This window comes from Callithrix jacchus, chromosome 5, assembly GCF_049354715.1.
Source record: "Callithrix jacchus isolate 240 chromosome 5, calJac240_pri, whole genome shotgun sequence".
Taxonomy (NCBI): domain Eukaryota; kingdom Metazoa; phylum Chordata; class Mammalia; order Primates; family Cebidae; genus Callithrix; species Callithrix jacchus.
Genome location: NC_133506.1, coordinates 85,645,103 through 85,672,204, shown reverse-complemented (window position 1 = coordinate 85,672,204; position 27,102 = coordinate 85,645,103). Strand labels below are relative to the sequence as shown.

Sequence of the window (27,102 nt, the reverse complement as noted above, 5' to 3'; positions counted from 1 at the left end):
TTTGGATAGGCAGACAGCCCCTCCTTTCCCTCAAGGCAGTAGTGTCCTTTAGGGTTTTCAGCTGGAAGAGCATGAGAAACAGCTCCCTGATGAGGGGGTGGGGACTGAGAGAGGGCCATGCATCAGAGGTCAGGCTGCACATCAGGTCACAGCAAGTCCCCACACCTCCGATGCTCCTTGGGGAGAATCCAGGATGTGAGACATCACATAGTGGTGCCAGCACTCCCTTCATCCTCCTCCTAGAACATCTTGATCCAGGTGCTGATTGGCCATGGGTCCAGGCTTTGAGGCAGTTTTTTTGGTTATTGTTTTTGTTTTGGAGACAAAGTCTCACTGTGTCACCCAGGCTGGAGTGCGGTGGTAGGATCTCGGCTCACTGGAACCTCCACCTCCCATGTCCAAGCAGTTCTCCTCCCTCAGCCTCCCAAGTAGCTGGGACTACAGACAACACCACCATGCCTGACTAATTGTTTTGTATTTTTAGTAGAGATGGGGTTTCACCATGTTGCCCATGCTGGTCTTGAACTCCTGAGCTCAGGCAATCGGCCTCCGAAAGTGCTAGGATTATAGGCATGAGCCACTATGCCCAGCTTTTTCTTCTCTCTTTTTAAGGTTTTGTTTGATCTTTCTTTCTTTCTTTTTTTTTTTTTTTGAGACAGGATTTTGCTCTTTTGTCCAGGCTGGTATGCAGTGGAATGATTGCAGCCCACTGCAGTGTCAGCCCCACAGACCCAAACAATCATGTCACCTCAGCTTCCCAAGTAGCTGTGACTTCAGACAGCTACCACCACACCCAGCCAATTTTTTATGTTTTGTAGAGGACAGGGTCTCACTATGTTGCCCAGGCTGGTCTCAAACTCCTGGGCAACCTCCCAAAGTTCTTGGATTACAGGTGTGCCCCACCAGGATCCCTTTTTAATAGAAAAAACAGCTACTTGTTTACACACACATAAAAAATCCAGGCTGGGTACAGTGGGTCATGCTTGTAATCTCAGTACTTTGGGAGGCTGAGATAGGAGGATTGCTTGAGGCCAGGAGTTGTAGAGCAGCCTGGGCAGCATAGCAAGATTCCATGTCTACAAAAAAGTTTAAAAAATATATAGAAATAAAAAAGAAATTTTAAAAGTCTGAAAAGATGTCTGACAAAGGGCAGTTACCTCTGAGAATATGATTGAGGAATTGAGACTTTGTGGCTTTTTTGGAATCATTTGAATTCTTTTATAATGAGCCTATATTTGTTTGCAATTGAAAGTAAGATCAAGCCGGGCATGATGGCTTGATCTGGCCTCCCAAAGTGCTGGGATTACACCTGGGATTACACCTGTAATCCTAGCACTTTGGGAGGCCAAGGCGGGCAGATCACTTGAGGTCAGGAGTTTGAGACCAGCCTGACCAACATAGTGAAATCCCAAAAATATTTTAAAAACTAGCCAGGTGTGGTGGCGCGTGCCTGTAATCCCAGCTACTCAGGAGGCTGAGGCAGAAGAATTGCTTGAACTCAGAAAGCGGAGGTTGCAGTGAGCCAAGATTGTGCTACTGCACTCCAGCCCAGGCAACAGAGCAAGACTCCATCTCAAAAAAAAAAAAGTGTTTCTGTGCTGCATGTATGGGCAATCACATTTCTGAAGGATAGTTCATATCATCTGCCAGATTCTCAGAGGGGTCTGTAAAGAATCACTCCTTTTAGAACATCTGGCTTGAGTGTGGAGTTCTGGGAGCTTTGCTTTGGCTCTGCTGCTGATCTGGGATAATGTGGCTTTGGCCAAGTCAACCCAGCTGTCACCAACCACCTGCTCTGTGCCAGACACTGCAGGGGCTGGGGACAGAGATGTGAAATCCACAGGCCTGACCTGAAGGAACTGGAGTTGTAATGAGGGATAAATATTTATATTGGGGCACAGGTGAGCAGCCTTCAGTCCTGGACACGTGTTTAGGAGGAAAACAGCATAGAGATCAAGGGGAGAATACCTCGATGGTGATGAGAAAACAAGGCGGGAACCTCTAATATTCATTGGGCATCTGTGCTCAGTACTGTGGTAGTTCCTTTCACATAGATTTTGTTCCTGAAATCTTCAAAAGAATTTATAGAATCGCTCTTATGCCTTTTTTTAATTGATGGAATAAAACAGATAAGAATACCAAAGAAAACAAGAGGGAGGTTCAAGGAGGAAAAAGTGGTCCCCGGTGTCCAGCATGCTGGCAGTTGAGGGCAGGAAGTGGCTTCTGGAACAGGCAGTAGGCTCATTGCAGAGTGCTGCCACCTGGGGATACTCGCTCCTGAATGTATTTTAAAACATTAGCATGGAGGCCATGCACAGTGGCTCATCTGTAATCTCAACATGTTGGAGGCCAAGTTGGGAGAATCACTTGAGCCTAGGAATTCAAGACCAGCCTGGGCAACATGGCGAAACCCCATCTCTACAAAAAATACAAAAGTTAGCTGGGCATAGCACCTAGTCTCAGCTACTTGGGAGGCTGAGATGGGAGAATTGCTTGAGCCCAGGAAGGTCAAGGCTGCAGTGAGCTGTGATTGTGTCACTGCACTATAGCCTGGCTAACTGAGCGAGACCTTGTCTCAAAAAGAAAAAGAAAAAAGATCAGCATGGAAGGCCTTCAGGAGGCAGAGTAGCTGGTGGCAGCTCAGGAGTCAGACTTGCCCAAGTAAAAGACTTGCTGTGATCCTTTATACCCAGTGACCTTGGGCTAATTATTTGTCCAGGCTTGGGCTTCCTCATCTATAAAATAGGGATAATGATCCCATGAACTTATAGACTATTATAAGATCTAAATAATGCTTAGAAAAGGCTTCACCAGGCCAGGCACAGTGGCTTACACCTGTAATCCCAGCACTTTGGGAGGTCAAGGTGGGCAGATAACTGAGATCGAGAGTTTGAGGCCAGCCTCACCAACATGGAAAACCCCATCTCTACTAAAAATATAAAATTAGCTGATGTAATGTCAGGCGCCTGTAATCCCAGCTACTCAGGATGCTGACGCAGGAGAATTACTTGAACCTGGGAGGCAGAGGTTGCAGTGAGTTGAGATTGCGGCATTGCACTCCAGCCTGGGCAAGAAGAGCAAAATGAGAGAGAGAGAGAGAGAGAGAAGAAATGAAGAAAAGAAAGGAAGGAAGGAAGGAAGGATCAGCCTTCACCAGTGCCTGGGAAAGGATAAGTGGACATTAGATAGTAGTACCCTCGTCGCAATCCAGCTCCCTCATTTTACAGATGAGGAACACGGAAGTTCAGAGAGGAGGGTTGGCCAGACGGGCAGCCAGCCTGGCCTGGAAAGCTGGGCTGCTTTCACCGCTGGCACAGACTTCTAAAGCACCTTGTGTTTTGAAGTACCTCCTCCCACCAGCTTTGGTCTGGGTGGTTGGAAATATTTTTAGCATGGCCGGGACACTCTAAGAGGACTTACAGATTTCTACAAAGTTAAAGCCAAGTTTCCCCAACTCTTTTGGATCACAGCCCTGTTAATATCTCAGTCATTGTTTCAGGGCAACCCAGGCCAAAACAAATACCCAACAGTTCTGTTTATGAAGCAATGAGGTCAAATAATAAGTCTTTATCCTGACAACTTAGTAGCCATTTGAAAAGCAACACATAAGTTGAAAGAAAGAGTCCTTCCATTTGCAAACAGTCAGATTATTAATGGGATATATGCCTTGTTGTGCGTTTCAGAATCAGATAGGACACCACCACCTTCATTTCCTATTACACATTTTCTCCTTGAAGTACTTTTAATCACAGTGACCTCCATAAACCTGGCTTCATAGAGATACCTTATCAAAGGGAATGTTGCGTGATCGAACTTTGATGCTAAACTGTCTCGAGTGAGTAGTTAATGCAGTGTCCTGCAGATGTGGCAGTGGCTTGTTTCTCAGTGTCAGATATCCATTTGGCACCCGTCTGAGTTCTCTGCAGTTCCCCCAGCTGCCTCAGCTCAGTTTGGGAGTGGTTAGGCCGAAGACATTTGCTAACAAATCCTGTGGTTGAATTAGTTCCAACTCAGGTTCAGAGGCTTTTTCAACAGAGCTGGAAAGACAGAGTCAAAGTTCATGGGAGGCGATTAACCAAACCAGATGTTAGGTAACCAGAAGGGCGACATATTCCACTGATAGGCAAAAGTACAGAAACCCCACAGCATCAGAGCTATTTGCCAAGTCAGCAAGTCTGTGGAGATCTCTTCCAAGCTGGTTCTGTTACTGCCAGCGCCCCCTGGCGATGCCACTCTAGGCTTACATGAGAACCACTAGCAGCAGGGAAGGAGGACAAGTCTATTAAGAAGTTGAAGAGGCAGCCAGGTGTGGTGACTCACGCCTGTAATCTTAGCACTTTGGGAGGCCTGTAGGGCATGTTGGGAGCCAGATGTAGGGCTGGGTGCCCGACAGGGTCGTGGGGTGAGCCTTATGCTGTGCTGAGGTGCAGGATCCGAAAAATAAAGAGACAGAACACAGAAGTACAAAGAAAACGCAGCTGGGCTCAGGGGACCACTCCACCTATAAGCAGAGTTGGGCAAGGCCCCGAATGTCCAGAAGCATGAGTATTTATTGGGTATAGGTTAGGGGACAGGGCAGTGAGTGAAATCATCTTTAAGGATAGTGATAGAGTCGTGAGTAATAAAACATGGGGTCCACCCCCATTAGGTCACCTAGGCCAGGAGGTGGACAGTACACAGCAAGGGGCCCGTTCCCATGAAGGCAAGGGCTGTGTGCAGTAAGGGGTCCACCCCCATTAGGTCACCGAGTCTTGAAGGTGGGCCTGCGCAGTGAAGAGGGTACAGTATGCAATACTTCTATCTATGGGCAAATTACTTCCAAGAAGATTTATAGGAGGATGCTTTAAGTCACATAGCAGTGACAGAGCTGTCAAGGTTACCGCCACCTTCTGGCAGCTTCCAGTGAGTTCTATGGGAAGATGCTTTTCGAGCAGCATAGTAGCAAGAGCTGATAAAGTTCACAGTCACCAACGTGGATTGCTGTTCTGAGGGCAGCCTTCCACAAGAACTGGAGCAGGGTCCTACAACTCCTTTATCAGGAGGAGTGGCTCTCGCCCCAAGCCTGCCATACAGCGGGCATCTTTACAATACTGAACGCTGCCACCTGGGCCATGGATTCTTGTCCTGGCATAACTGTTTTTCCCTTAAATCATGCTCTGCACTCTTAGGCATTCCTCTGATTATAAGCTGCTTATTCCTTAATTCATGCTCTGTACTGTGTCCACTCTAGGCATTCCTCCAATATGAACTGAGATATAGGTATATATGTAGGGAATTATTCTTTAGGCACTCATTATTAACTATTATATGATTATATATAGAGGTTTATATAAAGGGATTCGTCAAGCCCTATTTCTATAAACTAATATATGGTTATGTAAAGGATTGTATAAAAGGAAATAACTGAGTAGTAACACTATAAAGTGAGATATTCCTCAGGCCCTAATTGTGCCAGGGTTCTGCTTAGCTCTCATTCCTCGGTGCCTATATGGGGAGTTACCCACAGAGGCCGAGGCTGGCAGATCACTTAAGGTCAGGAGTTTGAGACCAGCCTGACTAACATGGTGAAACCTAATCTCTACTAAAAATACAAAAAATTAGCCATGTGTGGTTGTGGTTGCCTGTAATCCCAGCTACTCAGGAGGCTGAGGCAGGAGAATTGCTAGAACCCAGAAGGCAGAGGTTGTAATGACCTGAGATTGTGCCCCTGCACTCCAGCCTGGGCAACAGAGTGAGAGTTCGTCGAGTCCGTCTCAAAAAAAAAAAAAATCTGAGTGTCATTCTAAGAATCAGCCTCTCTGATGTGAGCTGGAGGAACTGAGGAGCTAGCATTTCCTGAGTGCCCACTGGTTGCCAGGCATAGTGTTGGTTACCATCCTTCTAAATCCTTGCTCTACCCAGGAGTAGATACCGCCATCCCTGCTGTTTCGATGTGGAAACACATGGATGGGAAGTGTGCTGCCTTGTTTTAAAAGGCCGAGCCAGGATCTAAGCCCAAGGTGTTTATACCCAAGGCCTATTTCCTCCCATCAAGTGGCTGGTCCCTCCAGAAAGGAGTGGAGGATCCCGGACCTACCAGTCGGCAGTGGGAGTGGCCTTGGCCAAACCCCTCCACAGAGCCTCCTTATGTCCCCAGATGCCGGGAGACAACTGCAAACAGAATAAACACTGCCCTGTCTATGTGCACGTTTTAGTCCTCTGGGAAATAAATAATTAGAAGAGTTAAGAAAAGTGTTGAGGCCAGGCATGATGGCTTACACCTGTAATCCCAGCACTTTGGGAGGCCAGCGCAGGTGGATCACAAGTTCAGGAGTTTGAGACCAGCCTGGCCAGCATGGTGAAACCCCATCTCTACTAAAAATAAAAACTAGCTGGGCATGGTGGTGTGTGCCTGTAGTCCCAGCTACTCAGGAGGCTGAGGCAGGAGAATTGCTTGAATCTGGGAGGTAGAGGTTGCAGTGAGCCAAGATCATGCCACTGCACTCCAGCTTGGGCAACAGAGTCAGACTCTGTCTCAAAAAAAAAAAGAAAGAAAAGAAAGAAAAAAGGGTACCTGATGGAGTCCATCCAAATCTTGGTTCTTGACTGATAAGTCAGAAACCCAGCTTCTGAGAGTAGAATGGATGCTGATAAGCAAAAGGTCCCACACCCTAGAAATTGCCCAGATATTTAGCTGGAAGAAAAACTGTTCTGCGTTTGGCAGATGTGAGGGTGGGCAGTGTGCCAGCAGCCTGGATGAGGAATGTAGTATGGCTGTTTTGCATGCCGTCAGCACTGCAGAACTTTAATTAAGTACAAGAAGTTGCTCCTGATACTAAGAGCATGGGACACACAATTCAGCCTCTGAGGGTCCAGCAGGCCCCCCAGGCCTCTGCATTACTACTGCAAACAGCAGCAGCCTCTGGAGCACCAGCATCCTGACAGGATCCAGAGACTCTGTTCTGGTCCCCTCACCCTATCTCACAGCTGCCTCTGGGCCCTTGCAGGTGCGGCTGGAAGCGTTTCGGGCAGAGGAGCTGATGGCATGTGCAGGATTGACCTCGCCCAGAATTGTCCCTTTGTATGGAGCTGTGAGGGAAGGACCTTGGGTCAACATCTTCATGGAGCTTCTGGAAGGTAAGGAGCCAAGTCCCACTCTTCAGATTCAGGGCCAAGGGTTCCCCCCTGAACCTTGCCCAAGTTGCCCTTGGTTGCTGATCCATCCATGGTGAACCTCTTGACCCTGTGGCATCTGCAGGAAAGGCCTGCTGTCCACCGCCTGCCCTGTGCTCTTGCCCTTGGCTGGCATGGAGGCCAGGACAAGCCTCATGTAAAGCGTGACCCTTGGTCTCCTAGGTGGCTCCCTAGGCCAGTTGGTCAAGGAGCAGGGCTGTCTCCCGGAGGACCGGGCCCTCTACTACCTGGGCCAGGCCCTGGAGGGACTGGAATACCTCCACTCACGAAGGATTCTGCATGGGGACGTCAAAGGTAAGGCTCAGGCCCCGCAGCCCTGCTCCCTGGCAGGCTCTTCCCTCATACCATCCTGCCTGATCTCCTCCCAGTTCTGGGCTGGCCTGGTCAACTCCAGTGGCGGGCCTGAGTCAGGCTGACAGGGCTGTTCCTGTAGGAAGGGGAATGATGCTCTCCAAGCCCGTAACCTAGCACTGGAGTTTCTGGAAATGGTGGTCACAGAGAACCTAAGGTCAAGCTCCCACCCACTGGTGACCCCTGGCATGGGGTTGGGGCAGGCAAGCAGAGTGGCAGCATTCCCCAGAGTAAACCCTGCTCCTGTCCCCTCTCCCTCAGAGATCCCGCCTGCCTCTAGCCTGAATTGACGCCCTCCTCCCTTCCTCCACGACTAATGAAACTAAGTCAGAAGCAGCAGCTGCCACGTGGGGTCAGCCAGAAAATTGTCACTGGAGGGCAGGCCAAACCAAGCCTGGGTGGGCTGGGACCCGGCATGACTCACCTGTTCCTCTTCCTCCCTGGGGCGGCCTGGCAGCTGACAACGTGCTCCTGTCCAGTGATGGGAGCCATGCAGCCCTCTGTGACTTTGGCCATGCTGTGCGTCTTCAACCTGATGGCCTGGGGAAGTCCTTGCTCACAGGTAAGGCCCCCCCACCAACTGCCCTGCCCCCCAGTGCATTCATTCCCCAAATACCTTCCATGCTTTCCACAATGGGAATTGAGATGTGAACACTTAGGTCCACCTGTGTGTTTCAGCCCCACAAACGGCCTGGGTGATTATCGGGTTTTCTTGTTAAGAGTAAATTCGGTAATGAATGTCAGGTGCTCATTGCTGATGCTCCTGTACATAGGGAAGGGAAGGGAAAGGCTGGGTGACTCTCCCTAGATCCCAGGCCTCTGCCTTGGAGCCCCTGTGGCTTCGCACCTCTTTTTAGGGGAGTCTGGCCTTTTCAGGGGAGTACCCTGCCAGCCAGTGACCTCAGCTCTCCTGCACCTCTGAGCACAGTTGGCTGGAAGTACAGTGGGCAGGCTAACCAAGGGGCCTTACCTGTGAGCAAGGACTTACCCAAGCTAACCGCTGGGCTCTGAAGCCAGTGAAATCTCTCTTTAACTTCTCTGATTATTAAAATAATCCATGCCCACTGTATAGTACAGGGTTAAGCATACAAAAGAGACAGGCCAGGCACAGTGGCTCACGGCTGTAATCCCAGCACTTTGGGAGGCCAAGGCGGGCAGATCATGAAGTCAAGAGATGGAGACCAGACTGACCAACATAGTGAAACCCTGTCTCTACTAAAATATGAAAATTAGCTGGGCGTGGTGGCATGCGCCTGTAGTCCCAGCCACTTGGGAGGCTGAGGCAGAAGAATTGCTTGAACCTGGGAGGCAGAGGTTGCAGTGAGCCGAGATCATGCCACTGCACTCCAGCCTGGCACCTGGTGACAGAGCGAGACTCTTGTCTCAAAAAAAAAAAAAAAAGAGAAAACAGAATTCTCACTATTCCTCTTACCCAGAAAGAGAATCACCAAATTTTTTTTTTTTTTTTTTGAGATGGAGTCTCACTCTCTCACCCAGGCTGGAATGCAGTGGCACAATCTCAGGTCACTGCAACCTCCGCCTCCCAGGTTCAAGCAATTCTCCTGCCTCAGCCTCCCAAGTAGCTGAGATTACAGGCGCATGCCACCATGCCCAGCTAATTTTTGTATTTTTAGTAGAGATGGGGTTTTGCCATGTTGGCCAGGCTGGTCTTGAACTCCAGACCTCAGGCGATCCGCCCGCCTAGCCTCCCAAAGTGCTGGGATTACAGGCGTGAGCCTCCAAGCCCAGCCGAATCACAAATATTTTAGATAACTCCTTCCAGGCGTTTGTTTTCCCTGTGCCTAGTTAGGGTCATCATAACACAATTTTGTGCCCTGCTTTTTTCATTTATAGCATTAAGGAAAATGATTTCATTCTGACCAATGGAAAAAGAATCTTTTGGAAGTATATGATTGTGTGTTGTTAAAGGACTGTGTTGGGAATTCTGAAGATGTAAATTAATATGGACACTTGACCTCCACCCATGTTATTTTAAGCCCTTTTAAAATAACTTTAGTGGGCTTTTTCTTATTACAAAAAAATAAATATGTCTTTTCTAATTTTTTTTATTTTGTATGTTGCCCAGGCTGGTCTCAAATTCCTGGATTCAAGCAATCCTCTCACCTTGGTCTCCCAAAGTGCTGGAATTAGAGGCATGAGCCACTGCCTGACCTTTTTTTCTAGTATCTTTTTTTTTTTTTTTTTTTTTTTTGAGACAAAGTCTTGCTCTATTACCCAGCCTCAGCCTCCCAAGTAACTGGGATTACAGCCGCACACCACCACACCCAGCTAATTTTTATATTTTTAGTAGAGATGGGGTTTCACTGTGTTGATCAGGCTGGTTTCAAACTCCTGACTTTGTGATCCACCCACTCTGCCTCCCAAAGTGCTGAGATTACAGGCATGAGCCACCGCGCCCAGCCTTTTCTAGTATCTTTTGAAGAAAGTAGGGCTAAGCAAAAATTATAAATACAAATCACCAGGAAAAAAACTTATTCACATCTGCCATCTATCTTTTCAGTCTTTTACGCATATAAGTTTTCTATTACTATTTTTAAATTTCCCTTACTACTATTTCAGGAACATCATACCAGTAATTAGCCTCCTACAACCTAATTTATAATGTCCAGCCCCTACCCCATTTTCCTTTTTTTTGAGACACAGTCTCACTCTGTTGCCCAGGCTAGACTGCAACCTCTGCCTACTGGGTTCAAGCAGTTCTCTGCCTCAGCCTCCTGAGTAGCTGGGACTACAGGCACGTGCCACCATGCCTGGCTAATTTTGGTATTTTTAGTAGAGATGGGTTTCACCATCTTGGCCAGGCTGGTCTTGAACTCGCGACTTCATGATCCACCTGCCTCTGCCTCCCGAAGTGCTAGAATTACAGGCGTGAGCCACCATGCCTGGCCTACCTGCCCCACTTTCAAAAAGCACTTTAAGGGTTTGGTCCAAAGGGCGGAATCCACATCACAGATGCTCTGTTGCTTTGTACAAGCAGAGTCCTCCCTCAGCTCCTCCCTACAAGTTTGACTTGGAGACTTTATTTCTGTATTTAAAGTACTTTTTTTTTGAGATGGAGTCTCAGTCTGTCGCCAGGCTGGAGTGCAGTGGCGCAATCTGGCTATAATCCCAGCACTTTGGGAGGCTGAGGTGGGTGGGTCAGGAGTTCAACACCAGCCTGGCCAACATAGTGAAACCCCGTCTCTACTAAAAATACAAAAATTTTAGCTGGGCATGGTGGCTTACACCTGTAGCCCCAGCTACTCAGGAGACTGAGGCAGGAGAATCACTTGAACATGGGAACCAGAGGTTGCAATGAGGCAACATCGCGCCACTGCACTCCAGCCTGGGCAGTAGAGCACAACTCTGTCCCAAATAACAAAAAAAATAATAAAATAAAAAGTACTCTAAGAGTGGCAAATTCAAGATACCCCAAGGATTAACTGGGGTGGCCACTCCCTAGACTCCTGCCCTTCAACATTTCAGGTGACTTTTTGTCTCATCCACCTTCTCAGGGGACTACATCCCTGGCACAGAGACCCACATGGCACCAGAGGTGGTGCTGGGCAGGCGCTGCGGTACCAAGGTGGACGTCTGGAGCAGTTGCTGCATGATGCTGCACATGCTCAATGGCTGCCATCCCTGGACTCAGTTCTTCCGGGGGCCACTCTGCCTCAAGGTGGGTGCCGGCACCTGGTATGGCCAACAGGGGGTGCTGCAGGGCCCTGGGGCCTGGGCTGCAGGCTTGAGGGGATGCTCTGCGGGGGCAGATGGAGCAGGGGGAGGCCTTGTCATCTATGTGGGATCCTAATTCAAATACTTGCCACCCAAATCTGAGGGGTACAAGGGGAGATCCAGCTGCAGGAGCTCACCGAGTTTATCACAGGTGAGAGTTCTCTTCTGTCCATACCCTGGACTCCCCTCCTGTGGGTATCTTGCTGCCTGGCCCTGGCCTGTTTCTGCTGGCTCCATTTTTCCTTTTCCTAGGAAAAGTGTCCTCACTGCAGCCCAGACCCCTCCATTCCTTGAGCTAGACCCCAGCACAGCAGGAGCAGGGGCCTGCAGGGGGTTGCACAGAGCAGTAACAGCCGGGTACCTGGAAATGAGGGAAGGCAGACCTCACCTGTTGTCTTCTATCCCCCAGATTGCCAGCGAGCCTCCGCCTGTGAGGGAGATCCCACCCTCCTGCGCCCCTCTCACAGCCCAAGCCCTCCAAGAGGGGCTGAGGAAAGAGCCCATCCACCGTGTGTCTGCGGCAGAGCTGGGAGGGAAGGTCAGCCAGGCGCTACAGCAAGGTAAGGAGAGCCCCATGCTGGCTGACCCGGGGGTGGGGGGTGGAGAGCCATGGTAGAGAGAGGAGGCAGATGAGTGCAGGTCCAGAGCAAAGCACCCCTCAAAGCCTTAGTTTCCCCCCTGGAGTATGGGGGTGCAGCAATCTCAGGGTTGTTGGGAGATTTCGGCAGTGCCACGCCTTGACGCAGAAGCAGCACTCAGGAGATTGGGAGAGAAAACTCACACACAAACCCGAAGTGCTTTTCCTGCTATCCCACTCAACTACAATCAACCCAGAAGACTCCTGTGACCACATGTGTGGAGATTTCCACCCACCAAGCCAGCAATCAGTTCTGCAGCAGACACCAGCTGGGTGTCCTCTAATTCAGTTCTGTGCCAACACTGTCTACCTGGAGATAGCGTCAGATCCCACAGGAGGGCTCAGTCCCCAAGACGGCCCCTGCTTCCCATGCCAGTTGCAGGCCCCACGTGTTTACCTGTGCTTCTGACCAACTGGCTGTAAATCAGGGACACCACTACGCCCTCCTTGGGATCGATTAATTTGCGGAGTGGCTCACAGAACTCAGGAAAACCCTTCCTTGCATTTACCAGTTTATTAGAAAGGATATTACAACAGGTACAAATGAAGAGATGCAAAGAGCAAGGCGTGTGGGAGGGGGCGTGGAACTCCAGGGCTCGCTGCCTTCTAGGAGCCTCCACGTGCCCAGCTACCAGAAGCTTCTGAACCCTGTCCTCCTGGGGCTTTTGGGTTTTTGTGGAGGCTTCATTACGTAGGCATGATTAAGTAAATCACTGGCCATTGGTGAACAGCTTAACCCTCAGTGCCCTTCCCTCCAGTATGTGGGATGGCAGGATGAAAGTCCCAACCCTCTAATCCTGCTTCTATCTCTCTGATGACCAGCCCCCATCCTGAAGCTACCTATGGGCTGCCAGCCTCCAGTTAATCCATTAGCACATAAAAAGAGATCACTTTAAAGACTAAGGCTTTTAGGAGTTATATGACAGAAATGGGGTTAAAGACAAAATATATGTTTACTAGTAGCATAAGGGTTATGATGCATAAAGGAGACTCAAACTCACTAGGAATCCAAGAAGACAAAATAAAGCCAGGCCGGACACAGTGGCTCACACCTGTAATCCTGGCACTTTGGAAGGCTGGGGCAGAAAGATCACTTGGGGCCAGGAGTTCAAGATCAGCCTGGGCAACACAGCAAGACCCTTTCTCTGCAAAAAAAGAAAAGGAAAATAAAATTAGCCAGGCATAGTGGTGCATGCCTGTAGTCCCAGCTACTCAGGAGGTGGGAGGATTGCTTGAGCCTGGGAGGTCGAGGCTACAGTGAGCCATGATTGCCCCACTCCACTGCAGCCTGGGCAACAGGCTCAAAAAATAAATAAATAAGGCTAGGTAACACTCGAGAGCTATTTGACTGGAAAAAAGCAGAAAGTTGGTGGGATATGGGGCTGTTGGGACCACTCAGGTCCTGCTGATGGGCATGTGGACAAGGTCACCCACTCTGAAGGGCACCAGACCAAGGACCTCTAGCCCTGGGTGCACTGGCAAAGGAATGCCAGCAGATCCCTACGGGGACACGCCTGAGGATGTGCATACAGCTTCCTTTGTGGGAGGGGAGTAGGGTGCGATGGGTCCCTCACTGGGAGGATGGAGACACAAAAGGTGGAGGAAGCTGCATGGAGCGCCATGCAGTTAAAGCCACTGGGTATTCACAGAGCAGCATGGACGGCTTCTAAAGCCATGGTGCTGAGTGAAAAGAACCTGACACAGAATGGGACCCAGAACATAATGCCTGTTTGGTAAACTCAAAATAGATGAGTAGCCAGGCATGGTGGCACATGTCTGTAGTCCCAGCCACTCAGGAGGCTAAGGTAGAAGGCTCGCTTGAGCCCAGGAGCTGGAGTCCAGCCTGGGCAACATGGTGAGACCTTGTGTCTTTTTTTTTTTTTGAGACGGAGTTTCGCTCTTGTTACCAGGCTGGAGTGCAATGGCACGATCTCAGCTCACCGCAACCTCCGCCTCCTGGGTTCAGGCAATTCTCCTGTCTCAGCCTCCCGAGTAGCTGGGATTACAGGCATGCGCCACCATGCCCAGCTAATTTTTTGTATTTTTAGTAGAGACAGGGTTTCACCATGTTGACCAGGATGGTCTCGATCTCTTGACCTCGTGGTCCACCCACCTCGGCCTCCCAAAGTGCTGGGATTACAGGCTTGAGCCACCACGCCCGGCATGACCTCATGTCTTTAAAAAATAAAAAAATTAAAATGGATAAATAAACCAACACACATTTTGCAAGGATACAACCCAATCAAAAATGACACATCAAACATAATAGAATGACACCTCAGGGATGGTACAGAAAGGCCATGGTTATAGGAATGACAACGAAATAAAGAAAATCAGAGAGATCTTGCACCTCCCCAAAGACAGCTCGTAGTGCTAATGATGAAGGTGGTCCCAGGGCTGAGCTCTCCCCACGCCAGGACAAACAGTGCCTGGGGAAATACTGACCGAGGATGGGGCAAGAGAGACTGTGATTCCAGGAGGCCACTTTGTCTGGGAACTCTTGAGTTGGTGTAGCCCCTGGGCTGTCTTTCAATCTTCTCTTGTTAACGAAGTCATCTGGGACTGATTCTATAGTTTCTGAATTTGCTGCTGATTCCTAAAAGGAAAATGGAATCAAAGACGGAAATAGAGTCCTATCCCTGTTACATTGGGACCATCTTACTGAGGAAGCCTCCTGTGGAGATTACCATGCTGCCCTCCGAAGTTACCTCCCATGGTGACCCGGGGTAGGGTCTTCCCTCTCTTCACTTCCAGCCTGCTGCACTCAGGAGAGGCCGCTTCCGCCTGGCCCGCCACCTGTGCACAGCACACTTCCCCTCACCAGTGTCCTCTCTGTTTTCTAGTGGGAGGTCTGAAGAGCCCTTGGAGGGGAGAATATAAAGAACCAAGACATCCACCGCCAAATCAAGCCAATTATTACCAGACCCTCCATGCCCAGCCAAGGGAGCTTTCGCCAGGGGCCCCAGGTCCCCAGCCAGCCAAGGAGACAACAGGCAGAGCCCCTGAGCTCCAGCCTCCTCTCCCACCAGAGCCCCCAGAGCCAAACAAGTCTCCTCCCTTGACTTTGAGTAAAGAGGAGTCTGGGATGTGGGAACCCTTACCTCTGTCCTCCCTGGACCCGGCCCCTGCCAGAAACCCCAGCTCACCAGAGCGGAAAGCAACCTTCCCGGAGCAGGAGCTGCAGCAGCTGGAAATAGGTATGGGCAGCTGTGGTTGTAGCCCTGGGCACTGGCCCTGGGCTGCCCCCAGAGGCCAGCGCATCTCCTCTTTACCCGCAATGTGGACTTCCTTCCAGCCCCTTCCCCAGCAGCTCAGCTTCTGCAGACTGCAGGAAGAACCCCTGAAAACACAGCCAGCCTCCTCCCAGTCTTTCACAGCCATCTTCCACTTTTCCCTGCAGAATTATTCCTGAACAGCCTGTCACAGCCATTTTCCCTGGAGGAGCAGGAGCAAATTCTCTCATGCCTCAGCATCGACAGCTTTTCCCTGTCAGATGACAGCGAGAAGGTGAGCGGGTTGCGGCCCGAAATCCATGGCTTCAGGGGTATATGGTTCCCCTGGCCCTGGCACAGAGCAAGTAGGTTTGTGTCCAGCTAGTGAATGGACTCTGTGCAAGTAGTGGGTAAAGGGAGGGTGATGTGGGTCACCCCTTCCTTCTGGTAAGGGTCCTCACTAGGGTAGGGCAGGTGGTCGTGGTTTCTCAGAGTGAGAGAAACCATAGAAATCTACCCTCCTGGGATTAGTGAATGTGTTTTGCTACCAGAGAAAATGGGGAAGCAGGCCTTGGTCCCCCATGGTGGCAGCTGAGGGCATGAGCAGCTCCTCACCCCTGGAGAGCCCAGGGCCCCTTTGCCCCAAATGAGACCCAACTGGAGGTGGATCCCGGAGCCCAAGGGTATAAGTCCATGCCCACCCTTGTTGTTTCAGAACCCATCAAAGGCCTCTCAAAGCTCGCGGGACACCCTGAGCTCAGGCGTACACTCCTGGAGCAGCCAGACCGAGGCTCGAAGCTCCAGCTGGAACATGGTGCTGGCCCGGGGGCGGCCCACCGACACCCCAAGCTATTTCAATGGTACAGTCCAATTCACCTGCTCAGCAGCCCCCGTGGCAGCTGATCTGCCTGGAGCTAGACAGCCATTGAGGGATTGTGTCTCCCCTCCCCTGGCACAGTCGAGGAGAGGAAGGCCCTTGGTCCCAGAACTTGAGGTTCCTGGCCAGTAAGCTGGGTTTTGAGCAAAGGTCCTGATCACCCACGAGCCCTTCCTGATAGGGCAGTGAGGGACCATTATCCCCACATTGGTTGCTGATGGAGTCCCAGAAGGCCCCACTAGCTTGGTTGGGGAGGAGAGCAGTCTCTCTTGACCTGGAGTCAGGAAAATGAGCAATTAATCACTTCTAAAGGGAAAAGGAATGGGACCCATGAGCATTTTCATCAAAAACTCACCAAAAGGAATCCCTCTGTGGGATTTGAGGTCAGATGAGAAAGACAACATAATTCCTTCATTTTCACGCTTGATTGCATACGTTATGTTGTGACTTTGCTAGACAAGGCCTTCGTCAGCTCCGAGTTCTCTGGCCCTCTCTAGGGCAGTGTGACTCATGGCATCAGGCCCCATGGCTGGCCAAAGGCCACTTCAGCTCGGGGAGCAATCTAAGTTGCTCATAATCTAAGAATCTTTGTGTTCAGTTCCTTTCTGCTTTGCATCCAAATTGAAATACAACTTCCCCATAGGAGCCAACCCCAGCTCTTCGCAATGTTCAGGCCGAATACCCAGTGTTGACAGCCAGGAGGAACTAGCAGGTGTATAACTTTAGGGCTGTCCAGGCCTGAATTTTTTATTTTTTATAAAATGCAGCTGTGCGGCTCATGCCTGTAATTCCAGCACTTGGGAGGCCGAGGCAGGTGGATCACGTGAGGTCAGGAGTTGGAGACCAGCCTGGCCAACATGGTGAAACCCTGTCTCTACTAAAAATACAAAAATTAGCTGGGTGTGATGGCACATGCCTATAATCCCAGCTACTTGGGAAGCTAAGGCAGGAGAATCACTTGAAGCTGGGAGTTGGAGGTTGCAGTGAGCCGAGATCATGCCACTGTACTCCAGCTGGGACAATAGAATGAGACTCCATCTCAAAAACAAAACAAAAAAATGCAGCTGTGCTTAGACCAGCCTAAATTTCATCTCTGCTGCTTCGTCATAGCCAGAACTGCTCCCCCCTTACATAGAGCAGAATGACTTTTAACAAAAAGGTTCCCCAGCCCCTGCCAGGACCCTGGTCCTTGGGGAACCAGCAGCTGCTCTCCTGACTGTCACCTTGCCTGCCTTCTAGGTGTGAAAATCCAAATACAGTCTCTCAATGGTGAACACCTGCACATCCGGGAGTTCCACCGAGTCAAGGTGGGAGACATCGCCACTGGCATCAGCAGCCAGGTAAGGGGCAGGTACACTCTGACACGCAGAGACCCAGAAGCCAGTGCACCTGTCCCCACATTCCAGGAGAAAGGCTTTCAAAGTAGAATGGCACTCTAGGGAATAGTCGGACTTGGCCTCAGATGTCCCCCAGGGCCTCAAAGCAAGAATGGCAGGTGGAGGTGTCCTCTGGATCTACCCTTGGGCCAAGTGGGATTCTCTGTGCCTCTGGAATGACAGACACACAGTGCTCTTAGGGCCCCTGGTCTGGCTGGAGGGAGATGTCTTTACCTTTCTATGTGGCTTCTGAGCCTCAGCCCACTGGTTTGCTCCACCTTTAGATCCCAGCCGCAGCCTTCAGTTTGGTGACCAAAGACGGGCAGCCCGTTTGCTACGACATGGAGGTGCCAGACTCTGGCATTGACCTGCAGTGCACGCTGGCCCCCGACGGCAGCTTCGCCTGGAGCTGGAGGGTCAAGCATGGCCAGCTGGAGAACAGGCCCTAGCCCTGCCCTCCGCCGCCGGCTCCACGTTGCCGGAAGCAGCCTTCCCGCTCGGCGCATGATGCTGCCCTGAATCACAGGCTCAGCCACTCCCAGGGATCTGCCAACCCCTGGCTCAGCAGTGAGACCAGAAGCTGGCAGCAGCAAGGTGGGGGTGAGCAGAACGCCTCCCAGGATTTCCCACCTGAGTCCTGCCCCACCCTGCTGGGAAGACACTGGCTGCCACTTGAGGAGACAAAGGAGGATGGCAGGAGTTCCCTCGGGGAACAAACAGGATCTTCTCTGCCCTGCTCCAGTTGAGTTGGTCTGACCTGCTTGGATCAGTGACCATTTGCTGGCAGACGGGAGGGCAGCTTCCAGCCTGGGTCAGAAGGGGTGGGTGAGCCCCTCAGCCCCTCACCCTCCAGGCTGGCATGAGGGTGTTGAGTGTAAGGGTTCACACTCAGGTTTAGTGCAGAACCAGGGCAGAAGGTATGCCCACTCGTACGTTAAGGGGCCCTCTGACCCCCTTGCCTGGCCTCACCTGGCCAGCTCACCCCTTTTGGGTGTAGAGGAAAGGAATGGGTGACCCCGGGAAGGCTCCCTGGTAGAATACATCGCAGTTCCAGATTGTGGCAACACAGGTTCTGAGTTGACCTCTGGTTCAGCCAAGGGCCAAAGCAGCTGTGTTAGTGACACGGTTCTCAGTCTCAAACACATGCCCCTGTGCTGCTGGCTACCACTCTGCCCCAGAGCAGCACCCGAGCCCCTGCAGGCCCAGTACTGCCCCTGACTCGCTGGCGCTCCGTTCCCTCATCTGTAAAGGTAAAAAATGGTGATAAATTGTGCCTGATGGGAGCGGTCTGCAGATGGACATGATCAGTGCTGAAGACCGCAGACCAGAGACACTCCGGCGCCCCAGCCCCACTGTCAGTCTCCAGAGTGCCAGTCCCCCAGAGCACAGCTCAGCATCACACTGGCATTCACCCTGCCCTGCCCCTGGCTGGAGGGTACTGCTGATGGCACTTTGCACTCTGATGACCTCAAAGCACTTTCATGGCTGCCCTCTAGCAGGACAGGGCAGTGGCTCTGCCACAGCACAGCAGGCCAGGAGGTGGGGTGAAGGGACACAGGCTTGAGTTGTCCACATGCATGTGACCCCTCAAACCTCCAGATTTCTCTAAGAATAGCACCCCTTCCCCATTGCACCAGCTTAGCCTCTTCTCCAGCGCAGCTGCTCAGGGCTCAGGTAGCATTAAATCAGCTGTGAATCATCAGGGGGTGTCTGCTAGCCTCAACCTCCTGGGGCAGGGGACACTGAGACTCCTTGGGAGGCTCATCCCCACATCTTGCCAAGGCAGCCTTTGTCTAGCTGTCCACATGGAGCCAGACCGCTCCTGGGGAGAGAGCCCCGCCCCAGCACATGAAGAACTGCAGTGTGGGTGTTGAGAACTCTTTGTGAGCAATAAAGTTTGGGGTGATGACAGATGTTTCCAGCCTATGGGAGTCCTCGCTCTTGCCTGCTGGTGCTGAACCTCATGACCCTATCAACTGCATCTTTGCCTTTTTGGTGAAATCTTTTCAAGTTCTTCCCCTTGTTTTGTACAAGGACTGTTTGGGCCTTTGAGTGGGGCTGCTTTCCCAGCGCTCCTCCCAATGCTTCCCGCCCCACCTCTGGGCTCTCCATTCAGACCAGTTAGGCAAGATGCCTTGACCATTGGCATCAGAGAAGTCCCTGGTCAGAAACTGCCAGGCCTAGGGGTGGAGGAGGAGGACACCAAAGCCTGCCCGCTTGGTACCACTGCCCATGTCAGGCATCTGTACCACCAGAAGGCAAACAGGGATGGGTTCTAAATGCGGTTCCTGGCCGGCGGGGACGTCACAGAACAGGCGACATCACAGGCACCGGCGCCCCTAGTATTTCCGGCGCCCCCCAGTTCCCCCGGCCAGAGAGCACACTGAAGGCGGAGAGGTAGCATCCACCAGCCCGCTCCCCGCCTCCGGAACAGAGCCTCGGTCAGCATGGGGGTGACAGGTGGGAGCGGGCGGCTGCCCGAGGGCGGGGGCGGGAGGGGGAAAGCGAAAGTGAGGGGGGCGGGGCGCTGAGGAGACGGTCAGAAATCCACCAGGGCCGGTTCCCCTGTTCCCAAACCCCCGGCCCCTGAAAGCCAGGCTGACTCCCGCCAAAGGCCACCTGACATCCCTGACTACGGCTCCCAGCCTCAACCCCTGCGCGGTGCACACCCGGGTGCGCGCACGGACACGCATGTACGCCTTGGGGTAGGCGCTGCAGAGTTAGCGGTTCTTGGAAGGGGTTCTGAGACCACAGAAGGAGCAGTGGGCTTGTGCACAGTAAACAACTCATGAATTATCCTGAACTGCAGATGCAAAATATCACGTCCAGTTGTCCCTTCTTGATGCTCGAGGTGCTGCAGGCAGGAGCGGTAGTCTTCAAAAGATTTTCATTGAGCGCTTCCTTGGTGCCTTGTACTCTTCTCTGAACCAATGAGCCCCCAGCCCCCTGGGTCTCCCCTTACCATAGGGACTCAGATGGTGGCTTTCTTTTGGGAGTCCTCTCTCCCAGAAGGGCATGGGCCAGCATTCAAAATGGTCAAAAATTAGGCGGGCCTGATGGCTCAACACGTGTAATCCCAACATTTTGGGAGGCAGAGGTGGGAGGATCACATGACGCCAGGAGTTCAAGACCAGCCTAGGCAACATAGCGAGACATTGTCCTCTACAGGAAATGTTTAAAATTAGCCATGTGTGGTGGCATGAGCCTGTAGTCCCAGCTACTTGGCAGGCTGAACTGGGAGGCTCACTGAATCCCAGAAGTTAGTGTGCTAAAATGGTGCCACTGCACTCCAGCCTGAGCCACACAGCAAGATCCTGTCTTAAAAAATTAACCAGAGGTCAGGTGCAGTGGCTGACGCCTGTAAGGTAAAACATAGGTTGGACTGCCAGGTTTATCATGGAGAGGATTACACTGATGATTTGAATTGGGCTTTCAGGCCAGAGTAGGACTTTGCCAGAAGAAGGCTTTCCAGGTATGAGAAATAGCATTTGCAAAGGCACGGGGTGCAGTAGGGCTGCCATACTCTGGGGTATCTTCGGCTTAGGGTGAGGGACAGGAAGCTGGATGCCAAGAGATGAAAAATGAAGGTAGAGATCAGACCAAGAGGCCACATGGAGTCTGGGGGGTGACTAGAGGCAAGTGTGATGTAGCAGGCTCACTCTGAGGCCATTGAAAACTCCAGATTGAAGGGGACATGGTTGCAGTGGTCCTGCTGGAGGGCTAAAGAGATTTAAGACAGTGCAGTGAGCAGCATCCAGGAGCGTGGAGCCTGCCAGACCTGCCTTCGGGTTGTGTGCTGCTGTTAATAGCTGTGTGGCCTCATACGAGTTTCCTCATCTGTGAGAGGAGAGTCGGGGCCACCTGGGCATAGGGTAGGTATGAAGACTGAATGGCAAAGCACTCAGCACCGAGTCCCAATGGGTAGGAAGCCACAGGTTTGTGTTGGCTCTGGTACTGGGAGATGAGGAGGGCATCAGGGGTAGGATGGGCAGGTGCTGTGGAGTGAGGAGTCACAAATGACCCAGGTTTCTCATTTGGGTAAAAGGATGAAGGATGAATGGGGCAAGGAGAGTAGGATACAGACAGATGAGAGACTAGAAAGGAAGACAGGGGTCAGACAGGGAGAACTGTGGTGGCCACGCTTAAGAGTCTGGACATACAAGGTGTGAACTTGATTAAGAAATTAGACCTGACACGGTGGCCCACGCCTGTAATTCCAACACTTTGGGAGGCCAAGGTAGGCAAATCATTTGAGGTTAGGAGTTCGAGACCAGCCTGGCCAACATGGTCAACCCCATCTCTACTAAAAATACAAAAAGTGAGCTGGGCATGGTGGCACACACCTGTAATCCCAGCTACTTGGGAGGCTAAGGCAGGAGAATCACTTGAACCTGGGAGGCGGAGGTTGCAGTGAGCTGAGATCACGCCACTGCACTCTAGCCTGGATGACAGAGTGATACCCTGTCTCAAAAAAAAAAAAAAAAAAAAAGAAATTATTTCATATACTGCAGAATGTCACTTCAATCCCTAATAAAACATCCCCAAGTCAGGCACAGAGGTCCCAAGTTAAGTAAACTTCTGACTTTTTCTCCCAGCCCCTAGTGCTGTTAGAGGCTCATACCACAGTAATTTATTCTCCTGTCCATACCCAGTTGCTCTTTATGGAGGGGTTGAGGCTGTAAGTGTTGATTAAAGTACCAGGGACATTTTGTAAAGCAAGCAAAGGCCCTCAGGTCAGAAGCCTGGGAAACAGCAGGACCTGGGGCAGGGGAGTTGGAGAGGGAGAAGGGAGATGCATGAGGAAGCCAGGGAAGCATGATAATCAAGGAGGTAGGTGCAGGGTTCTGAAGAGACCACTGAGCTGGCCACTGGGGGCTCGTCCATGGTGGTGCCCCAAAGCCCACCACTCTGCTGATACATCCCCCAAAGCAGATGGTCCCTATCCCAAGACCAGCCATGCAAGGACCCCTCCCCCCAGCCTCTACATCTCTAGGAAGAGACCACAGCACATTTTCATCCTTCCAGTATAATCCTGGGAGTGATTCTTCCCAGCCAGAGCCAGGGCTGTCACTTCCTGCCACACCCCAGGCTGACGGGGACCCACCTTGCATGATGGCAGGGTCATGATGATGGCCCCACCATCAACCCCTATGCATGGCCCTAGGAGCAGAGAACAGGACAGCCTGGTGCTTCCCACCCCCTCAGGGTGAAGAAACAGCTTCTGCTATAAAATATACAAGCCTCGGCTGGGCGCGGTGGCTCATGCCTATAATCCCAGCACTTTGGGAGGCCGAGGCGGGTGGACCACGAGGTCAAGAGATCGAGACCATCCTGATCAACATGGTGAAACCCCGTCTCTACTAAAAATACAAAAAATTAGCTGGGCATGGTGGCATGTGCCTGTAATCCCAGCTACTCAGGAGGCTGAGGCAGGAGAATTGCCTGAACCCAGGAGGCGGAGGTTGCAGTGAGCCGGGATTGCACCATTGCACTCCAGCCTGGGCAACAAGAGTGAAACTCGGTCTCAAAAAAAATATATATATATATATACAAGCCTCCAGGAAGGGGGTGTGGGGTTGGGGGATGTTCCCAAGGAGTCAGTCTCCCCTGCAGAGGGTGATCTGAGTTCTTAAATCATCAGACAGGTGCTAGCATCACCTCAGATCACATACCTGGGCTGCAGGCCTTGGCCTGGAGTCAGGGATGGATGACCCAGAGAGAGCAAAAGCCGGCAGAAGAGCAGGAATGGGGAGATGGGGAAGGTTCTCATGGGATGTGATGGAGACTCCATGTAGTTACAGGCTCCTGGGAGTAGTGGGGGTGGGTAGGCCTGGGGAGTTAAGAGTTTCTTGAATCAAACCTGCATTCAAGTCATCACAGCAGCTATGATCAGCGAAGGGGCCTTGGGCCAATGGACCTGTCCTAATTTTTTGCGTTGAATCAATGAGATGAAGCAGCTAAAGTGCCCAAGCTACAGAAGCATGTGGTCATGGTTGGGGTACTGTCAGCTGTCACAGTTTTGGGGGATGGAGACAGAACAGGGAGCCTCCGAGGCAGCAAGGCAAAGAGTGAAGAGTGGAGGAAGCAGGACTGGAGGATAGGCCAAGGAGCAAGGAGGGCAGAGCAGGACAGTGAAGGAACGGCAGCCAGGAAGAGAGAAAGCGAGGGTGAGAGGAGGTGGCGGCTCCGGAATCCCTCCCGGACTGTCCCCTACCCTGCAGCTCCCTGCACTCACCTCCTTCCCCCTGCCAGGTACCCATGGATTTCCATGCTGCAGCAAAGGATCAGTGGAGATTGCAGAGATGCAGTGAGAACCATCCCTCATCATCACTGGGCCTCCCCCGAGCCCTCCAGGACCTCCAGCCTTACCCTCAACACCACCAATCCCCCAGCCTAGGATCTCCCTCCCTTCTGTCATTTCTAAAACCTCCCCAGGGGCAGCATCCAGGCCAAAAGGCTGGGGAGGGCATGGGGTATCTACCCTACCCCTCTGTTTCTGTCCTTAGCCCCTGGCATGAGAGGAAAGTGGAGGGGTGGTGGGGCACACCCAGGGACGGGATGGGACTAACCCCTGAGAGCTGCCTGGCTTTCGAGGACAGAGCTGCCCAAGGCAGGGTGGGCAGGCACTGAGGAAGGAGTGGCAGGTGGGTGGGAGGACATCGTTCTGGGGCGCCCCTGCTGGGGACTAGTGTTCTGGGCACTAGTCCTCAAAATGAGTTGCCCTAGCCTGCCTGCAATGCTTGATAAAAATGAAGGTTCCTGGGCCTTACCTCCAACCAACTTGATTCCTCTTTGGGGGGCGGGGGCATGAGTTGGCAAGGAGCTTCCTAAACTCACTAAAGTTTCAGAAAACAACTCCAGACTTCCTAGTGGCAGCAGAAGTGGGACACCAGGGGAGTGGATGAGCTGGTGGCACGGTGGCTGGGGGCAGGGGCATCGTGCCAGCCTCTCTTACAAGGCAGAGGGCTTTGAGGGCCCAGAGAACCCCTTCCCGTGAAGCTGCCACCCACCCCACGGATCCCTATCACCCACTCTGTCTCCTTCTGTCCTAGAGATGACTTAAGTCAACACCAGATCCAAGAAGAACAGGAGGTAAAAACAGGGGTGTCCTCCTATGGGAAGATGATAGGCAAGGGGCAGGGCTCTTCCTTAAGTCCCCTCCAGCCCCTACCCTTGACAGTTCTGGGACCCTAGTACCAGGCCGGTGAGGGTACACACACACACACCTTCATCAGGCAGGTCCCTGAAAGGAGGTAGGCAAGGGGGTGATGGGGGGAGACCAGGGCAGGGGAGGGGCAGGGACTTGGGGCCAGGGAGGGCCTCAGGGGCAGGACCTCCAGCTCCTGCCTCCTCAGCTTTGAGGTGACACATTTCAGCTAGAGGCAGACGTGCTAGAGCAGAAGCCCCAACCCAAAGTGGACCTGGCCCCAGACCCAGACCTGGAGATGGAACCAGTGCCGGCTTTACTGGAGTCAGAGCTATACCCAGCCCTCAAGCCTGAAGCTGAGCTGGACACAGAAGCCAAGTGGAACAAGGAGGCTGGCTTCGAAGGATTCCTGCAACCATTGTGCAGGATAGAATCCGTCCACTCCAACATGGGGCTGCCCGTGCCGCAGACCTTCAGACTGTGGAGTCTGAATTCAAGCCACCATAGTTCCACGGAGGAGAAACAGGTGTCCGCCAATCACTGCTCCATCAGTGCACAGACCTCTAAGCACCTCTTCTGGGCAAACAAGCTCATCCAGGCCTCAGAGCACAGCCTGCAGCGGGCCATCCACACGCCGCTCAACAACAACAGCCCAAGCCAGCTCACCAGAGCCCCTGGCCGGGCGGCTGTTACCACCAATGCCCTGCGCTCCAAGGAGCAGCTCCAGACCCCCAACACCCACTCAGCTCCTCCAGCTGCAAGCTCCCAGGCGCCACCAAGCCCCCTCCTGCCTTCAGATCTCCTGCCACCCATTGGCCTGACAGAGCTAGTCACCTTTGCATCTTCCCTGGCCGTGGCCTGCTCCAGCAGGATGGACCTGCCCACTTTGGAACACATGATAAAAGCTCCAGCCCATCAGGCTCCGGAGCCTTCCACAGAACCTGTCCTGACCACTGCAGAGGATCAAGAGCCAGAAAAGCAGGCAGAGACCCGGCCGGAAAAAACACGTGAAGCCGGAGCTTCACAGAAATCTTGGAGTCAGGAAGGCAAGAACCAATAAAGCCTCCAGTGCTGGTCATCAGCTCCTACTTCTGTGCAAAGGCCCCTGGGCCAGGGAGCCCACCTGGCTGCTGTGTCCTGCTCTCAGTTTTTTTAAGGGTCAGTTCCTCTTCAGTCCCTCCTGGTCAGACCTCTAGGCCAGCAGAAAGACTTGTGGCTGGTCTTAGGGAGACCTGGGTGTCCTCTGAAGCTTCCGTTTCTTTGACTGTGAAATGAGGCTTCCTCTTGGCCTGAGGCGAGGGAGGTGTTGGGATCCTCTGCAGAGACAGCCTCCTGGTGTGGGTCTGGGCAGGTGGGAAAGTGGGTCTGTGGGGGTTCTTCTTGCTCTCTTCGTGGGGAAGGCCTGGCATGGGGAAGGGATGGTGTCCAGGAGCTTGAAGTGGAGGAAAATGAGGCCAAAGGACTGGTCCTCCAGTGGGGGCACAGGCTGGGGCTAGAAATATCTCAGAAGCAGGAGAGAGCTCTGTGTCACCCAGATGTGTGCACACAGACACCACCAGCTGCCCAGCACACCACACATACAGCACTCACACACGGTGGAAACAGCACATGCCACACACGTGTGCCTGTGACCATCACATGTACCAAACGTGCACACAAGGCTGGGCGCAGTGGCTCACTCCTGTAATCCCACACTTTGGGAGGCAGAGGCCAGCAGATCACTTGAGGTCAGGAGTTCAAGACCAGGGTGGCCAACATGGCGAAACCCCTACTCTACTAAAAATACAAAAATTATCTGGGTGTGGTGGCATGTGCCTGTAGTCCCAGCTACTCAGTAGGCTGAGGCAGGAGGATCTCTTGAACCTGGGAGGCAGAGGTTGCAGTGAGCTGAGATTGCACCATTACACTCCAGCCTGGGCAATAGAACATGACTCCATCGCAAAAAAACAAAAGAAAAACAAACAAACAAAAAACATACACACCAATACACACGCCTCCCACCCAGGGTTTGACCTTGGAGGCCTGAGGACAGGCAGCGTAGACTGGCTTCTGGCGGAGGAGAGATGGCAGCAAAGGAAGGAACGGGATTCAGAGCGCACAGAGGGACAGGGATGTGGAGATGGAAGCCTGAGGGAAGGGGGAGGGGAGGCCTCACCAAGGCCAAGGCCCAAACCCCAAGGCCGGGGCTCAGGTTCCCTTCTAAGTGAATGCCCAGCATTGTGCATATTCAAGAGCCTGCCCAGCTTTGGGAGGGGCCAAGGAGAGAAACGTCCAGGGCCTAGAGGGTGGGATTAGGAAGGGGTGAGCAGTTGAGAGTGGGCCAGGGCTAGGAGAAGCTGCAGGAGACAGGAAGGAGGGACAAGGAGGAACTGCCGAGGTGAGTCTAGGGGCAGTGGGGGCTGGGCCAGAAGCATCACTGGGCTCTCAGGACTCATCTTTCCATAGGTTGTTTTTAATTAATAGACTATTTTTTAGAGCAGTTTTAGGTTTCCAGCAAAATTGAGTGGAAAGTACAGAGTTCCCATGTACTTGTGTCCCCACCCACATACAACCTCCCCCCAATATGGACATCCTGCAGTGGTGCATTTGTTACA

At 52.2% G+C, this 27,102-nt stretch overlaps 2 protein-coding genes across 19 annotated transcripts in view; both read left to right on the top strand.

Annotated features, from left to right (window-relative positions):
- The window catches only part of MAP3K14 (mitogen-activated protein kinase kinase kinase 14), a 53,959-nt gene extending 34,685 nt beyond the window's left edge, over positions 1-19,274 (top strand). For all 6 annotated transcript variants that reach the window (XM_078373334.1, XM_054255921.2, XM_054255922.2 and 3 more), the window contains 10 exons: positions 6,987-7,116; positions 7,336-7,467; positions 7,982-8,086; positions 11,040-11,203; positions 11,669-11,819; positions 14,740-15,093; positions 15,297-15,403; positions 15,824-15,968; positions 17,225-17,325; positions 17,646-19,274. In XM_078373334.1, the coding sequence (XP_078229460.1) occupies positions 6,987-7,116; positions 7,336-7,467; positions 7,982-8,086; positions 11,040-11,203; positions 11,669-11,819; positions 14,740-15,093; positions 15,297-15,403; positions 15,824-15,968; positions 17,225-17,325; positions 17,646-17,810 (1,554 nt within the window). In that variant the 3' untranslated portion in view covers positions 17,811-19,274. The remainder of the gene's footprint in view (positions 1-6,986; positions 7,117-7,335; positions 7,468-7,981; positions 8,087-11,039; positions 11,204-11,668; positions 11,820-14,739; positions 15,094-15,296; positions 15,404-15,823; positions 15,969-17,224; positions 17,326-17,645) is intronic.
- A 460-nt stretch (positions 19,275-19,734) lies between these two features.
- Positions 19,735-25,689, top strand: SPATA32 (spermatogenesis associated 32). Of its 13 annotated transcripts, none has more exons than XM_054255930.2 (4): positions 19,735-19,802; positions 23,614-23,668; positions 24,414-24,453; positions 24,738-25,688. In XM_054255930.2, exons 2-4 carry the CDS (start codon positions 23,664-23,666, stop codon positions 25,566-25,568), a joined length of 876 nt encoding a protein of 291 aa, XP_054111905.1. In that variant the 5' UTR covers positions 19,735-19,802; positions 23,614-23,663; the 3' UTR covers positions 25,569-25,688. The 13 variants fall into 13 exon arrangements, with proteins under 13 accessions (XP_054111905.1, XP_035159110.1, XP_078229486.1 ...); XM_035303219.3 differs by having other exon boundaries at positions 19,735-19,821; XM_078373360.1 differs by having other exon boundaries at positions 24,742-25,687.
- Positions 25,690-27,102: the final 1,413 nt, after the last annotated feature.

What these genes read in the sequence shown, in the direction of transcription:
- SPATA32 (XM_035303219.3), top strand. An exon ending in GTGGAGATTGCAGAGATGCA is followed by an intron (nt 23,669 to 24,413) that starts GTGAGAACCATC and finishes CTTCTGTCCTAG; the next exon opens with AGATGACTTAAGTCAACACC. An exon ending in AGATCCAAGAAGAACAGGAG is followed by an intron (nt 24,454 to 24,737) that starts GTAAAAACAGGG and finishes GACACATTTCAG; the next exon opens with CTAGAGGCAGACGTGCTAGA.